At 47.4% G+C, this 15,747-nt stretch overlaps 1 protein-coding gene across 4 annotated transcripts in view; it reads right to left on the bottom strand.

The window, feature by feature from the left end:
* The window catches only part of zfand4 (zinc finger, AN1-type domain 4), a 52,114-nt gene that overhangs the window by 26,684 nt on the left and 9,683 nt on the right, over window positions 1-15,747 (bottom strand). The window contains exons 1-4 of one of the 4 annotated variants that reach the window (XM_067972702.1): window positions 13,705-13,791; window positions 10,741-11,037; window positions 922-997; window positions 393-460 (exon numbers count right to left, since the gene is read on the bottom strand). In XM_067972702.1, coding sequence (XP_067828803.1) covers window positions 393-460; window positions 922-997; window positions 10,741-10,924 — 328 coding nt within the window. In that variant the 5' untranslated portion in view covers window positions 10,925-11,037; window positions 13,705-13,791. Of the gene's footprint in view, window positions 1-161; window positions 302-392; window positions 461-921; window positions 998-10,740; window positions 11,038-13,704; window positions 13,792-15,747 lie in introns of those variants that run through there. The other 3 variants (XM_067972704.1, XM_067972703.1, XM_067972705.1) reach the window with 3 other exon arrangements.

Here is a 15,747-nt window from a genome sequence, read left to right as displayed (position 1 = left end):
TAACCCATTCAAACAGACTCGGAGTGTGGTGGGTGCAGGAGCAGTTCCCTACTAACACAAGGAAGTAAGTACCAATTCCCAAAGGGTTGGAAATTTGACCCCGCAGCTGCGTATCAATAGAACTCAACTCCCTCAGTTGAATAAACTCCATCAGTTCTCACCTGTTTCTCTGTAAAACCGAGGGACTGGATCTCAGTTGAGAAGAAAAACAAACAAAAAGCACACATTTCCTGCCAGTCAATTGTGCCGTTGCATCAACAGCCATGGGGGAAGTCCACCATCCATGGTTGCACCATGCTGGCTGAAGAAAGAGGCACAGAGCTGAGAAGCAACAAGAGGGAAAAAAGAATTCAATTTTCTTCTAAAGTTCAGATGGTTGGCATTCTACTTACCCCTTCTGGTATTTATAGGTCCCCCTCTCATTGCGAGCACCAGTTTAAGAGTACAACCTTCTGATATACTGCAAATAGAAGACAGCAAACTGTGATAAACTGATGGTAACTTCTGATGCACATTACAATGCACTAGTTGATCCAGTAGCAAGTGGTTTGCTTGAACATAGTTACAATAAACCAGATATATAAAAAATTTTTTTAAAAACCTTAAGCAGCAACTGGCAAAATTCACAAACCCTTGGTGCTGCTTTTACATAGTCACATTTTTGTAGCAGAGAACAGATGGGTAGTCTGTCTCATTACAACACAGACCTCTGGGCTTGCTGCAAGTGTTTTGCAATTCAGGGCCAGAAACAGAATTTAAAAAGTCAGTGGAATGACGAAATCACAACGCTGATCTTGGCTCTGCTGTAACAATGTTCACCGTTAGCAGCGCTTTTTAAAAAAAGCTTCAACTTATTATGTTGAGAGTTCAGTTAGAGAGAAACCCGGGAGGGGCTGTATTTTTCAAGTGACCTCAGCTTACTTGTAGTCGTGTAAACAGTATTCATCCTCCAGTTCCAGGTTGTTCCAGATTAAATGTTGCTGTGCTATGGGAATACCTATGGAAAAATAGACATGTTCTATTAACCCAGAGTGTATTGAATGTCTAGATAAAATGGTCACAAGTCATCTAATTCATTAAAACCGGATGGACCACTCAGCTGCGACCTAGGCATCAGCAATGATGAAAGACACCCAGCCTCGGTGACACTGAAAGACCTCCTCACTAACATCTGGGCACTGGTGCCAAAGTTGGGAGAGCTGTCCCACAGACTAGTCAAGCAACAGCCTTACATAGGTATCATTCTGTGAGTATGGCTATCAGCCAACATCCCAGACTCCTCCATCGCCAGGCGACCAACCCTGGTTCAATGAGGCGTATCGAAGAGGATGCCAGAAGCAGCACCAAGCGTCTCTGAACATGAGGTAACACGCGTATCTGAACGTGAGGTGCCAACCTGGTGAAGCTACATATACAAGGATTATATGCGATACTAAACAGCGGAAGCAGCATGCTATAGACAGAGCTATGCGATCCCACAACCAACGGATCACATCAAAGCCCTGCAGACCTGCCACATCCAGTCATGAATGGTGGTGGACAATTAAGCAACTAATGAGAGGAGGAGGCTCCGTGACCATCTCCATCCTCAATGATGCCCGAGCCCAGCACGCGAGTGCACAAGACCAGGCTGAAGTGTTTGCAACCATCTTCAGCCAGAAGTGCCGAGTGGATGATCCTTCTTGGCCTCCTCCTGACATCCCCACCATCACAGATACCAATCTCCAGCCAATTCGATTCGCTCCACGTACCTACAGCTTAATGCACTGGACACAGCAAAGGCTACAGGTCCCAACAGTACTGAAGACCGGTGCTCCAGAGCTAGCCGCACCCCTTGCCAAGCTATTCCAGAACAGCTACAATACTGGCATCTACCCAATAACGTGGAAAATTCCCCAGATATCTCCTGTCCACAAAAAGCAGGACAAATCCAACCCAGTCAATTGCCATCCTATCAGCCTACTCTCAATCATCAGCAAAGTAATGGAAGGTGTCGTCAATAGTGCTATCAAGCAGCAGTTACTCACCAATAACCTGTTCACCAATGCTCAGTTTGGGATCCTGAACCGCTGCAGTCTGTGTGGTGAAGGTGCTCCCACAGTGCTGTTGAGATCCAGGATTTTGACCCAGTGATGATGACGGAATGGCGATATATGTCCAAGTTGAAATTGTGTGTGACTTGGAGGCGATCCTGGAGGTGATGGTGTTCCCTTGTCCGTCTAGGTGGTGGAGGTTGCGGGATCACTCGAAGACAGACCTCATTATTGCATTGGTCCAAACATGGACAAAAGAGCTGAATACCAAAGGTGAGTGACTGCCCTTGACATCAAGGCAGCATTTGACCAAGTGTGGCATCAAGCAGCTCTAGTAAAATTGATCAATGGGGATCAGAGGAAAAACTCTCCATTGGCCGGAGTCATACCTGGCACAAAGCAAGATGGTTGTGGTTGTTGGAAGCCAATCATCTCAGCCCCAGGACATCACTGCAGGAGTTCCTCAGGGCAGTGACGTAGGCCCAAGTATCTTTAGCTGCTTCATCAATTACCTTCCTCCATGATAATGTCAGAAGTAAGGCTGTTCTCTGATGATTGCAATGCTCAGCTCCATTCGCAATTTCTCAGGTAACGAAGCAGTCCGTACCCACATGCAGCAAGACCTGGACAACATCCAGGCGTGGGCTGATAAGTGGCAAGTAACATTTGCACCACACAAGTGCCAGGCAATGACCATCTCCAACAAGAGAGAACCCAATCACCTCCACATGACATTCAACGGCATTACCATCACCAAATCCTTCACCTTCACCATCCTGGGGATTACCAGTGACCTGACCAGAAGTTTAACTGGACCAGCCATGTAAATGCCAAATCTACTAGAGCAGGTCAGAGGCTGTGATGAGTGACTAACCTCCTAACTCTCCACTACCTACAAGGCACAAGTCAGGAGTGTGATGGAATACTCTCCACTTGCCTGGATGGGGGCAGCTCCAACAACACTCAAGAAGCTCAACACCATCCAGGACAAAGCAGTCCGCTTGATCGGTAGCCCATCCACCACCTCAAACGTCTACTCTCTCCACCACCGGCACACGTGGCTGCAGTGTGGACTATCTACAAGTTGCAGCAACCCCCAACCTCCACCACCTAGAAGGCCGAGGGTAGCAGGTGCAAGGGAACACCATCACCTCCAGGATCGCCTCCAAGTCACACACAATTTCAACTTGGACATATATCGCCATTCCTTCATCATCACTGGGTCAAAATCCTGGACCTCCCTACCCAACAGCACTGTGGGAGTACCTTCACCACACAGACTGCAGCGGTTCAAGAAGGCGGCTCACCATCACCTTCCCAAGGACAACTAGAAATGGGCAATTAATGCCAGTCTTGCCAGCGACGCCCACATCCCGAGAATTAATTTTTAATAATCTGACTGTAGCCACTGTCATTACAGAAATTATACGACTAGATAGAAAGCTCTCTGCAGTAAAATGCAAATTAAATCTATGGCAATGTAAATGAGTTTGCAACTAAGTATTGAGTGAACCATAAATAATAAAAGCACATCAGGGAAGAAAAACAGAAACATGAGATTAAGTTGCAAACACTATATAAAAAGGCAGAGAATAAAAAGCATTTCCAAAAAATACAGGTGTCTTACAGATTTCTGCAGCAAGCTTTTAAATCAGGTCAAGAAGCTACAACCTAACAAATAAATAATGCTTTCAAGAAATAAATCATAGGTATAAATAGCAAATTTAACGTAGGAATTTTTTTTAAAAAAATCAAATCTGAAATAAAGCTACTATTTCTGATGAAATGTCCTTATCTTTCTCTTTCAGATGCTGATGGGCTAGCTGTGCCTTTCCAACATATTCTGTTTTTAATACAAACTAATCGATTTCCCATTGCGTTAGATTAAAAAAACCTATTATATTTTACAGGTTATATGATACAAACGTACATAAGGTGAATGGGGAAGGAGAAAGGGAGAAATAAAATTCCACTCATGGCTGAAGTCAAAATTCTTTTTAAAAAAAAAACCTTGCAATTATTATGCTATTCATTAGTGATCAAAGTTGGCCCTTAGCACTGCTTATTCTAAAAAGCTACAAGTGCCCATATAGCAGGGTGTGTGGTCAGCCCGGTCTATGGGCCCACAGTGATTTGGAAGCATTCAGCAGAGCCTGCTGCACAATGGGAACTCTGAGCACAAGATTCACGAGGTAGCACAGTTCTAGAGAAAAACACAAAACTCTAAACAAAGAAAGTAATAAATTAAGGGCAAGGGGTGAAAGTAAGCAGTCAGCCGTGGCTCAGTGGTAGCACGCTCACTTGAGTCAGAGATTATGGGTTCAAGCCCCACTCCAGGGACTTGAGCACAAAATCTAGGTTGATACGCCAGTGCAGTACTGAGGGAGTGCTCCCATAACACTATTCGAAGAAGAGTAGGGAAGTTCTTCCCGGTGTCCTGGCCAATATTTATCCCTCAACTAACATCACTAAAAACAGATCATCTGTTCATTGTCACATTGCTGTTTGTGGGACCTTGCTGTGCGTAAATTGGCTGCCGCGTTTCCTACATTACAACAGTGGCTACACTTCAAAAATACTTCATTGGCTGTAAAGCGCCTTGGGACGTCCTGAGGTCATGAAAGGTGCTATATAAATGCAAGTCTTTCTTTCTTTTAAGCAGCCCAGACCTCCAGAAAATAGAAAAATGGGTTTATGCTAATGTACAGAATTCAGTATTTGCTTGTTCAAATAAACATTCGTTGCTGGTTTGTTCTAGTGCACAGCTGAATGCATAAAACTTAGATTATAAAATTGAGTACTCAGTGCTTTGAATTTGGAAATGATGCACAGCAGAATTGTTCTGAGTCAAATTTTCCCAACAAGATTTGACATTAAAATGCAACAAGAATCTACAGCAAGAAATAGAATTTCTGAAAACAAGTCAGTAAAGTTCATTCAACAGTCAAACTAAGAACAATTTCTAAATGAAATAAATGCATTTCTAAGTTACAAGGAGAAGGAATTCTGACCGTAGTTGTCATTCCCTCCCCCCCCACCCCCCCAATTCTCTGAAGTCAGCTGTTCTACTAATGCAATCGTTGTAAGACTTGCTGAATATCAGTACTGGAATATTATAACGGCATTAATATAACTGTTTTGAACTGGACAAAATCCTAACACTGTTTGACAGTTAGAATCATAGAGCACAGGAGGCGGCCATTCGACCCATCGTGCCTGTTCCAGCTCTTTATAAGAGCTATCTAATTCGTCCCACTCCCCTGTTCTTTGTCCCCATAGCCCTGCAAATATTTTCTTTTCAAGTATTTATCCAATTCCCTTTCAAAAGTTACTACTGCATCTGCTTCCACCAACCTTTCAGGCAGTGCATTCCACATCATAACAGCCCGCTGTGTTAAAAAAAAATTATCCTCAGCTCCCCCCGGTTCTTGTGCTCAGAGTTGTGTAAAAATGTAAGCGACAAGGATGAGAAAAGGCCACTGGACTAGCGAATCTCACCCCTTCTATATTGTCATTCTCACATCGCAGTATCCAACTGTACCATGAGCAATCTTTTTGCCTCTAATCGCTGCTTGGCATTACATTTCAAACGTTGTATCTCAGCTGTTAGTCTGTGCATGAATTGGCTGTCGCCAATGCCGATGATACAACAGTCCTAAAGTAGTTCATTGGCTGTGAAGCGCTTTCAACATTCTGAGGATATGAAAGCCGTTATATAAATGCAGGTTCTTTCTTTCTTTATTCGTTTTAAATTTAGGGCCTAGACGGCTAAATGGTAGGGCAAAGGGAGTGGACGATGCACGAGAAGCCAGAGTTGGGGGAACGCAGAGATCTCGGAGGGTTGTAGGGCTGAAGGAGGTTACAGAGCAGGAGAGTGACAAGGCCACGAAGAGATTTGAACAAGAGGATGAGAATTTTAAATTGGAAACGTTACGAGGCGGGAAGGCAATGTAGGTCAGCGAGCACAGGGGTTATGTATGAACTGGACTTGGTGCGAGTTAGGATATGGACAGCAGTTTTGGATGAGCTGAAGTTTATGGAGGGTGGAAGATGGGAGGCCGGTCAGGAGAGCAGATGGGCGATGCTATGGAGAAAGTAGCATGTCTTTGTGATGGAGAGGATATGGGGTCAGACGCTGAGCTCAGGGTCAAATATAACGTCGAGGTTGCAAATAGTCGGCTTCAACCTGAGACAGTGCTGTGGGGAGGGGGTTGGAATCGGTGGCGAGAGATTGTGGTAGCAGCTGAAGAGAAAATTGTGGCTCATCCACGACTAGACGTTGGACATCACACAGACAGAGGAGGGGTCCAAGGATAGATCTTTGGGGGACGCCAGACATAACAGTGCAGGGTGGGAAGAGAAGTCATTGCTGGAGATGCTCTGACTACAATTGGATAGGTAAGAGTGGAAACAAGCCAGGGCAGTTCCCTTCAGCTGGACAATGGATGAGAGGCATTGGAGGAGGACAGTATGGTCAACCCTTTCAAAGACTGCAGGGAGGTCAAGAAGGATGAAGAGGAATAGTGCATCACGGTCATAGTCACAGAGAACGTCATTTGGCCTATTTTAGTGCTGTGGGACGGATGGAAACCTGATTGGAGAGATTCAAACATGGACTTGTCGATAGGTGGTCATGGATTTGGGACGCGACAACACATTCAAGGACTTTGGAGAGGAATAGAAGGTTGGTGATGGGGTGATAGTTTGCAAGACAGAGGAAATTTTTAGGAGGTGGGTGATGATGGCGGTGAAAGGGAGGGGGACGGTACCTGAGGAGGAGAAACCATTTACAATGTCAGCTAGCACAGGGGCCAGGAAGGAAAGTTGGGTAGTCAGCAATTTTGGGAATGGGGTCGAGTGAGGAAGGGTCTCGTAGACAAGATGAGCTCGGAAAGTGCATAAGGGGAGATAGGAGAAGCTAGAGAAATACACGAGTTTAGGGCTAGGGCTGGTGGAACATTGTGGGGAGATTTGGCTTGGCGGGCCAGAGGGGTGCCAGCTGAAGGATGGATCCAATCATAGGGACAAAGAAGTTCATGAGCTCCTCGCACTTGCTGGATTGTAAACAATTTTACAACACCAAGTTATAGTCCAGCAATTTTATTTTAACTTCACAAGCTTTCGGAGGCTTCCTCCTTCCTCAGGTAAATGTTCAGGAGCTCCTGGAGGTGAGGGTGGAGGGGGCAGGGGTTTAAGGAGATTGTTGGCAGTGAAGAAAAGAAGCCTGGTGGGGGGGGGGGGGTATCTTTGGATTTCAGGATGATCCTGGAGTAGTGAGCATTGTTAGCAGAAGAGAGCAAGGCCTGATAGTGCTTGATGTAGTCCAGCCAGATCTGGCGATGGATGATTAAAGAAGCAGTGCAGCAGTTACATTCAAATCTGTATCCCCTTAGACTTAAGGGAGCGCAGGTGGGGGCCATACCAAGGGATTAACTGGAATGGGAAAGGGAAAGGATCTACTGGGGACAAGGGCATCAAAGACAGAGATGGAATTATTGAGCAGATCCATAACTGCAGAAGCATCGCAGCTAACGGAGGGCCAAGGGGCAGACAGTTGGAAATTTGCAAGTGCGGTTGTCAGTGACTTGGAGGAGTTATTCCAGGTCGGACGCAGAAAGAAGTGGGGTGGGAAGGGGGATGAGAGATACAAGGGAGTGATCAGAGATGGCCTTGTCTGTGATCAAGATGATAGGAGTAGAGAGGTCACCTAAGATGGTAAGGTCGAGGCGCTGGCCACGAATATGGGTAGGAGAATTTAAATACAGAGAGAGGTTAAGGGAGGACAGGACAGCGGTGAAATCAGAGGAGGCCAAGGTGAGTTGAGATGGAGATTGAAATCATCGAGGATGAATCGTCGCTCAGTGCAGGGGCGGAGGGAGGAAAGGGGTAAGGATCTCTCAGTGAGAAACTTGCGGTGGAGCTTGGGGCCCAGTAGAGTACGAGGATTTTATAGGGAGAGGGGTGGAACAAGGTGAGGTGCTCGAAGGAGGAGAAAGTGCCAGAGGTGTTGGGGGAAGAGACCAAAGTGTGATTTGGTGATAAGGTCCAAACTGTCACTGCAACAGTTTGGGCAGGGCAGATGGTGGAAAGTATTACCAGGCGAAGAGGCTTAAATAATGAACGAGGCTTTGCCACTTGTAAGCCAATTTTCAAGTAAGTCAAAGCCATGATGTCAATGCAATCATCCACAATAAGGTCATGGAGGGCAAGGGCCTTCCTCGTGAGTGAATGGACATTCTGGAGGGAAATGCAGAGAGGGGCGATGGTTGATCGCTGGCAGTGGTGGATGGGGTAATGGGGGCTGTGAGATTAGCCCCCAGCGGACTCGCTGGACGAGAAGGTCGGCGAGGGAGGAGGATGGAGCAGTTGGAGCTGCTGCTCCTAAGACGACAATAATGGGTGCCTCAGAGAATGCCAAGAGAGGCAGGAGGGTTATTCAAGAGGATTCAAGCTTGGGACAGTGGCAGTAGAGTAGGTAGGCAGAGGAATAGTGAAGGGTTGGGATAGGGAGGGGAAAGTACCTGAAAGGGAAGAAATGAAAGTTGGCATGACTGAGCGGTGGGACGGAGAGGAGACAGGAGAAAAGGAGAGAAGAGGGGTCAAGAAAGGAGAAAGAAAAGGGGGAGATAGAATGGGCTCAGGGCCAGGACGGCAGTAAAAATGCGCATGTGAATGGACACAGATAATTCAGATTACATAGGCATGGCAAAGATTAGGATAGATATATCTATATTTTTAGTAATTTATATACTGAGGACCTCCCTAACCACCAATCACACTTTTGGGTTTCTTTGCTTTTATTTTTTGCTTTAGTTATCTTTGACTTCTGGGTTTCAGATTACTCTCATAGGCCAGTCCTAACTCCCTGTGTCTGTAAGAGAATTTCATTTGCCTAGATATTTAGGTAAATTAGTGGTGTGCCCAGAGAACTCTCTCCGGTTTATTTTAGCTAATGCTACATCACATGTCCTCAGGCACTCGCTCCTCCCTGGCTTCAGAAGATGACAATAACACTATTGTAGAATTTCAACAGTTGAGCTTTGCTAGCTCCTTGTTGAGTAGGAAATAAATAGTACACAACTGCTGTGCTAAACCACGATGCAAATAACATTGTTATGCAACAGTTCTTTGTCTTTTCTCACCCGCTACAGAAGCTATGAGACCTGACTATTTCCTGTCAAAGGATTCAGATAGACCCCCTGATTTGAAGACAAAGTACTTTCAAAAAATTACTATCAGATTTAAATAACTTGTTAAATTCAAAAAAGTTGCCAAATCACCAAAGCAAAGATGATGTTTGTATTTGAATTGAGCAGCATCAGTCATGGGCAAACTGACTGAAATCTGTTAACAGTTATATCACGTTAAACTGGAACATGATTTCTGTGAATTGGAAGGGCTCAGAATGGGAGTGATGGAAGAGTAATTGTGAGGCAGTTCCATATTCCAGGATTTTGGGAAGAAAGAGAATGTTGGAATTAAGGTGGTGGTTGAAGAGAATCAAGGGCTGCAGAGTTTTTTTTTGAGGAGGTTGACAATTCTGAAAGATGTAGACACCATGCTGGAGGACAGGAACAGATTGATGATATCAGCAAGCGTCGGACCAAGGAAGGGAATTTGGGGATCAGAAGCCAAGACGGGAGGGAGTCAAGGGATACATGGTGGGCTTCATAGATGCAACAAGTTTCAGGGTGTCATGGAGAAGGTATGGAATGGGTTGGGGGATGGGGAAGAGACCCTGGTCAGTGGAGGCCTTTGATTTTAGACAAAGAGGTCCATGAGCTCCTTGTATTTCACGTCAGAGGTAAGGATGGATTTTGCAGTGGGTGATGATCGGAGGGGAATAGTGAAGAGCAGTTTGAAGTTGTTCTGCCCTCCAGGATGACACACACACACTCCATTATTTTAAGTTAACTCAGTGTGAACTGCAAGTTTCTTTGCCAGAAGTGAAGGTTTTCATCCCCAATGTGACTCAGGTGTGAGTTACTCCACCATGACAAAATGCCACCCACGGTTCAGTAGTCACTAGCATTTCAGTGAAGCGTAGTGGTTGATCTGTCTACTGAAACTGTGAAAACATTTTGAGTCAAACAACAATAGCATTGGGAGCAATTTGGGGCAAGTCTGACACATGCAGCATATTAGTTTAAGTGAGATTTATCTGAAGCGTAGTGTGACTATACTAAACACACCTACTGAGCATGCTGACTGAGTTGAAGGTTGTAAGAGAATCTTTGTGTTCCGAGGTTGATCACCTACCCAGCCTTTACTAAATAACCAACAACAATCAAAGGCATTATCCAGTTTTGAACCAGCCTTTCCTCAACTTATTCCATTTCACTGCAGCCTTGCTCTATAACCCATATATTTCTCGATGTGGAGATGCCGGTGATGGACTGGGGTTAACAATTGTAAACAATTTTACAACACCAAGTTATAGTCCAACGATTTTATTTTTAATCCCACAAGCTTTCGGGGGCTTTCCCCTTCCTCAGGCGGTGTGGAAATGACAATTTCCACACCGCCTGAGGAAGGGGAAAGCCCCCGAAAGCTTGTGGGATTAAAAATAAAATCGTTGGACTATAACTTGGTGTTGTAAAATTGTTTACATATATTTCTCAGGAAAGGTTTGGGAAAAAGCAACCTGCCAGATTCACAAAGAGAAACCAAGAGCATTTGATCAAATGAATGGAAAAAAAATCTATACCTTCTAGTCTTTGAATTTTGGCCTTCACGGAAATCACTGTCTCGAAAGGGGACACTCGGAGTTCAAAACACGTTCCTGTGAGGGTTTCAATGAAAAGCTCCATTGTCTCATAAAACGGGAGTTTATAACTTAGAGGTCCAGAATTATCCTCATTAAAGTAGGGAGGTTCCTTTTTATTTTCCATTTCTACAAGAAGACAGCTTATGATGAAAGCTGTTCCCACAGCAGCTGCAGACTGAAATCACATTCAAACAGCGTTCGAGGCTGGTTAATGCTGATCATGACCAAGCACTCTTTCTGGTGGCAAAAAAACAAGAACACAATTACTTCTTAAGACATTGATCTCCTTTCTTGAGCTACATGTGCATTTGTCAGAGTATTGTAACAAAACCAATTACCAACATTCAAATGGATAACATTCAATCTCAAAAAAATTCCAAATTGAACGCTGAAAAAAACTCACATCATCGTTCTACACAACTGAAGTCAATGTGTAACAACACTACTTTACAGAAGCAAAATAGGTTGAAAGACGCTTCGCTTTAGCACAATTGCAATGAAACACACACTTAGTGAGCAAAGTACGAGTGAACTGGAGTGTTAAGTACATTTCACAAGCAGCACTAGTAAACAAGAACAGCACAATACCACCAAATCCAAAGCCAACTGTGAGACACATGCCAAATGGCATCAGTTTGAAGCTCACTCCCAAGATTTGAAACCAGGACTATCATCAGTGGGACACACACAGCGAGCCTAAATGCAGAACCAACCCCCAACCCTCAACCCCCACCCCCCCACCTTGGTATCAAAGTGACACACACACACTACCTTCCTCCCCTGGGGCCGGTAGCAGCATGACACACACACCCACACACCCCCCCACATCAGGCTAGTATCAGTATGACACACACTAAACCAAGCACCACTACCAGTGTGAGACAGACACACACACACACTAAACCAAGGACTTCGATAAGGGCAGCTTCAGTACTGTGGCAGGGGCAGAAACCTGATTTGAAGGATTCAAACATGGAATTGCAGGAAAGATGGACACAGATTTAGGAGGCGACAACACGTCTTTGGAGAGGAATGGGAGAATGAGAATGGGGTGGTAGTTTGCAAGGACAGAGGGCCAAGGGTGGGTTTTTTGAGGAGGGGGATGATGATGGCAGATTTGAAAGGGAGGGGGGACAGTACCTGAGGGGAGGGAACCGTTATCAATATCAGCTAACGTGGGGGCCAGGAAGGTAAGTTTGGGGGAATAGAGTCGAGGGAGAAGGAGATGGGACTCATGGACGAGATGAGCACGGAGAGGGCTTGAGCGGAGATAGGAGAGAAACTAGGAAATGATACGAGTTTATCAAACACATGCACACACTCCCCCAGTCGTCAGTATCAGTGTGACACCAACCCCTTGGGAGTGGGGGGGTCAGTATATCAGTGTGTCACACACTAACCCCCCCTCCCCCAGGGGGTCAGTGTATCAGTGTGTCACACACTAACCCCCCCTCCCCCAGGGGGTCAGTATCTCCCCCAGGGGGTCAGTATCAGTGTGACACACACTAACCCCCTCCCCCAGGGGGTCAGTATCATTGTGACACACACTATCCCCCCTCCCCCAAGGGGTCAGTATCAGTGTAACACACACTAACCCCCCTCCCCCAGGGGGTCAGTATCAGTGAGACACACACTAACCCCCCCTCCCCCAGGGGGTCAATATCAGTGAGACACACACTACCCGCCCCCTCCCTCAGGGGGTCAGTATCAGTGTGACACACACTAACCCCCTCTCCCAGGGGGTCAGTATCAGTGTGACACACACTAACCCCCCTCCCCCAGGGGGTCAGTATCATTGTGACACACACTATCCCCCCTCCCCCAAGGGGTCAGTATCAGTGTAACACACACTAACCCCCCTCCCCCAGGGGGTCAGTATCAGTGAGACACACACTAACCCCCCCTCCCCCAGGGGGTCAATATCAGTGAGACACACACTACCCGCCCCCTCCCTCAGGGGGTCAGTATCAGTGTGACACACACTAACCCCCTCTCCTAGGGGGTCAGTATCAGTGTGACACACACTAACCCCCCTCCCCTGGGGGGTCAGTATCAGTGTGACACACACTATCCCCCTCCCCCGGGGGGTCAGTATCAGTGTGACACACACTATCCCCCTCCCCGGGGGGGTCAGTATCAGTGTGACACACACTATCCCCCTCCCCCGGGGGGGTCAGTATCAGTGTGACACACACTATCCCCCTCCCCCGGGGGGTCAGTATCAGTGTGACACACACTATCCCCCTCCCCCGGGGGGGTCAGTATCAGTGTGACACACACTAACTCCCCTCCCCCGGGGGGGTCAGTATCAGTGTGACACACACTAACTCCCCTCCCCCGGGGGGTCAGTATCAGTGTGACACACACTATCCCCCTCCCCCGGGGGGTCAGTATCAGTGTGACACACACTATCCCCCTCCCCCGGGGGATCAGTATCAGTGTGACACACACTATCCCCCTCCCCCCGGGGGGTCAGTATCAGTGTGACACACACTATCCCCCTCCCCCGGGGGGTCAGTATCAGTGTGACACACACTACCCCCCTCCCCTGGGGGGTCAGTATCAGTGTGACACACACTATCCCCCTCCCCCGGGGGGTCAGTATCAGTGTGACACACACTATCCCCCTCCCCCGGGGGGGTCAGTATCAGTGTGACACACACTAACCCCCCTCCCCCGGGGGGTCAGTATCAGTGTGACACACACTATCCCCCTCCCCCGGGGGGGTCAGTATCAGTGTGACACACACTAACCCCCCTCCCCCGGGGGGTCAGTATCAGTGTGACACACACTATCCCCCTCCCCCGGGGGGTCAGTATCAGTGTGACACACACTATCCCCCTCCCCCGGGGGGTCAGTATCAGTGTGACACCACCTCAGGTAGTAGGCCGAGGCCTCACTCACCGGGCTCCAGCCGCCGCCACCGCCGCCGCACCCTCACATCCTTCGGCCTCAAGACTAAGTGAAATGAAGCGCCTACAACCAAACCTGCTGCCGCTACGAGGGGAGGAGGAAAAACTTTGTGACGTTTCCGTGACTGACGGCTCAGCGGACCAATCAAACCAAAGTGCCGGCGTGCGGAGCGTTCCGTCTGGAACGTCAGCCCCGGCGGCGACCAATGGGAAGCGGCGGGCGAGGGAAGGGGGCGGGACCTGGTGGCCCGCGCGCCGAGCCCCGGATGTTGACCCTCATCTCCAACAACAATGAGCACGTGACCGTGCCCTGGTTCCTCCCCTGCTCATAGCAACACATGGGCCCAATGGGCCTGGGGGCCTGGGGGTTAATGCTGGGGCTTGGATCCCTGCAAGACCCAGGGATAATAGTCCCTGTGAAGCACTGTAGCTGTGCACGGGGCCCAATGCAGTGGCCGGGCGAGCCCGCTGCACAACAGGAACCAACAACAACAAAAAAAATACAGTGCCCTGGGCCAATATTTACCTCTCCACCAGCACCGCTGGGCCAGATTTTGCTGAAACAATGACGGCCGCTCAACGGCGCACGCCGTTATTAATGCGCAAATCGGCCAGCGACTGGTAGCGAGGAAGAGATACCCCCTGCGAATTGCGAATCGCCACAAGTCGCTGGACGATTTGCACCGCTCCGCCGTTAGCTTTGCGAAAACGGCATCTCGCCCTTAACCTCCCCGTGTGTTTCCTGAAGTTGTTGTATTTGCACATTAATTGCCCATTAAACTCACCACGGAAAGTTAAGTCTAGTAATTAATACCATAAGTACCCTTTTAACAACGTGATTATTGTTAATGACTGCTAATCAACCTCTCTTGCCCAGAAAGTAAACAATTATAAGTGTGCAGTCTCATTCCATAGAACTATAGAAAAGATACAGCACAGAAGGGGGCCATGTGGCCCATCGTGTCCGTGCCGGCTCGAAGAACAACCAGGTGCCCATTCTAATCCCACCTTCCAGCACCCGGTCTGTAGCCCTGCAGCTTACAGCACTTTAGGTGTAGGTCCAGGTACTTTTTAAAAGAGTTGAGGGTCCCTGCCTCGACCACCAATTCAGGCAGCGAATTCCATACACCCACCACCCTCTGGGTAAAAAAGTTTCTCCTCGTGTCCCCTCTAATCCTTCCGCCAATCAGCTTAAATCTACGTCCTCTAGTTCTTGAACTCTCCACTATGGGAAACAGGTACTTCCTGTCTACTCTATCTGGGCCCCTCATAATTTTGTACCCTCAATCAAGTCACCCTGCTAACATTCTTGTAAATCTTCTCTGCACTCTCTCCAGAGCAATTACGTCCTTCCTGTAATGTGATGACCAGAACTGTGCACAATACTCCAGCTGTGGCCTTACCAGCGTTTTATACAGTTCCATCATTACATCCCTGCTTTTGTATTCTATACCTCGGCTAATAACGGAGAGCATTCCGTCATGGTACTTATGGTACCCTTCACAACCTTATCTACCTGTACTGCCACCTTCAGGGACCTGTGCACATGCACTCCAAGGTCTCTCACTTCCTCTACCCCTCTCAATATATTCCCTTCTACTGTTTGCCTTCACTAAGTGCATTACCTCACACTTCTCCGGGTTGAACTCCATTTGCCACTTTTCCGCCCACTCCACCAACCCATTGATATCTTCTTGGAGTCTACAGCTATCCTCTTCACTATCAACTACACGGCCAATTTTTTGTGTCGTCTGCAAATTTGCCAATCATGCCCCCTACATTCAAGTCCAAATCATTAATATATACCACAAACAGCAAGGGACCCAACAATGAACCCTGTGGCACTCCACTGGAAATGGACTTCCATTCGCAAAGACATCCATCGACTTTTACCCTTTGTTTCCTGTTATTGAGCCAATTTTGGATCCAATTCGCCACATTTCCCTGTATCCCATGGGCTTTTACCTTTCTGACCAGTCTGCCATGTGGGACCTTGTCAAATGCCTTACTAAAATCCATGTAGACAACATCCACT

This window comes from Heptranchias perlo, chromosome 36 (assembly GCF_035084215.1).
Source record: "Heptranchias perlo isolate sHepPer1 chromosome 36, sHepPer1.hap1, whole genome shotgun sequence".
Lineage (NCBI taxonomy): Eukaryota > Metazoa > Chordata > Chondrichthyes > Hexanchiformes > Hexanchidae > Heptranchias > Heptranchias perlo.
The sequence above is the reverse complement of the archived record's forward strand: the minus strand, read 5'-3'. Positions and strand labels throughout refer to the sequence as shown.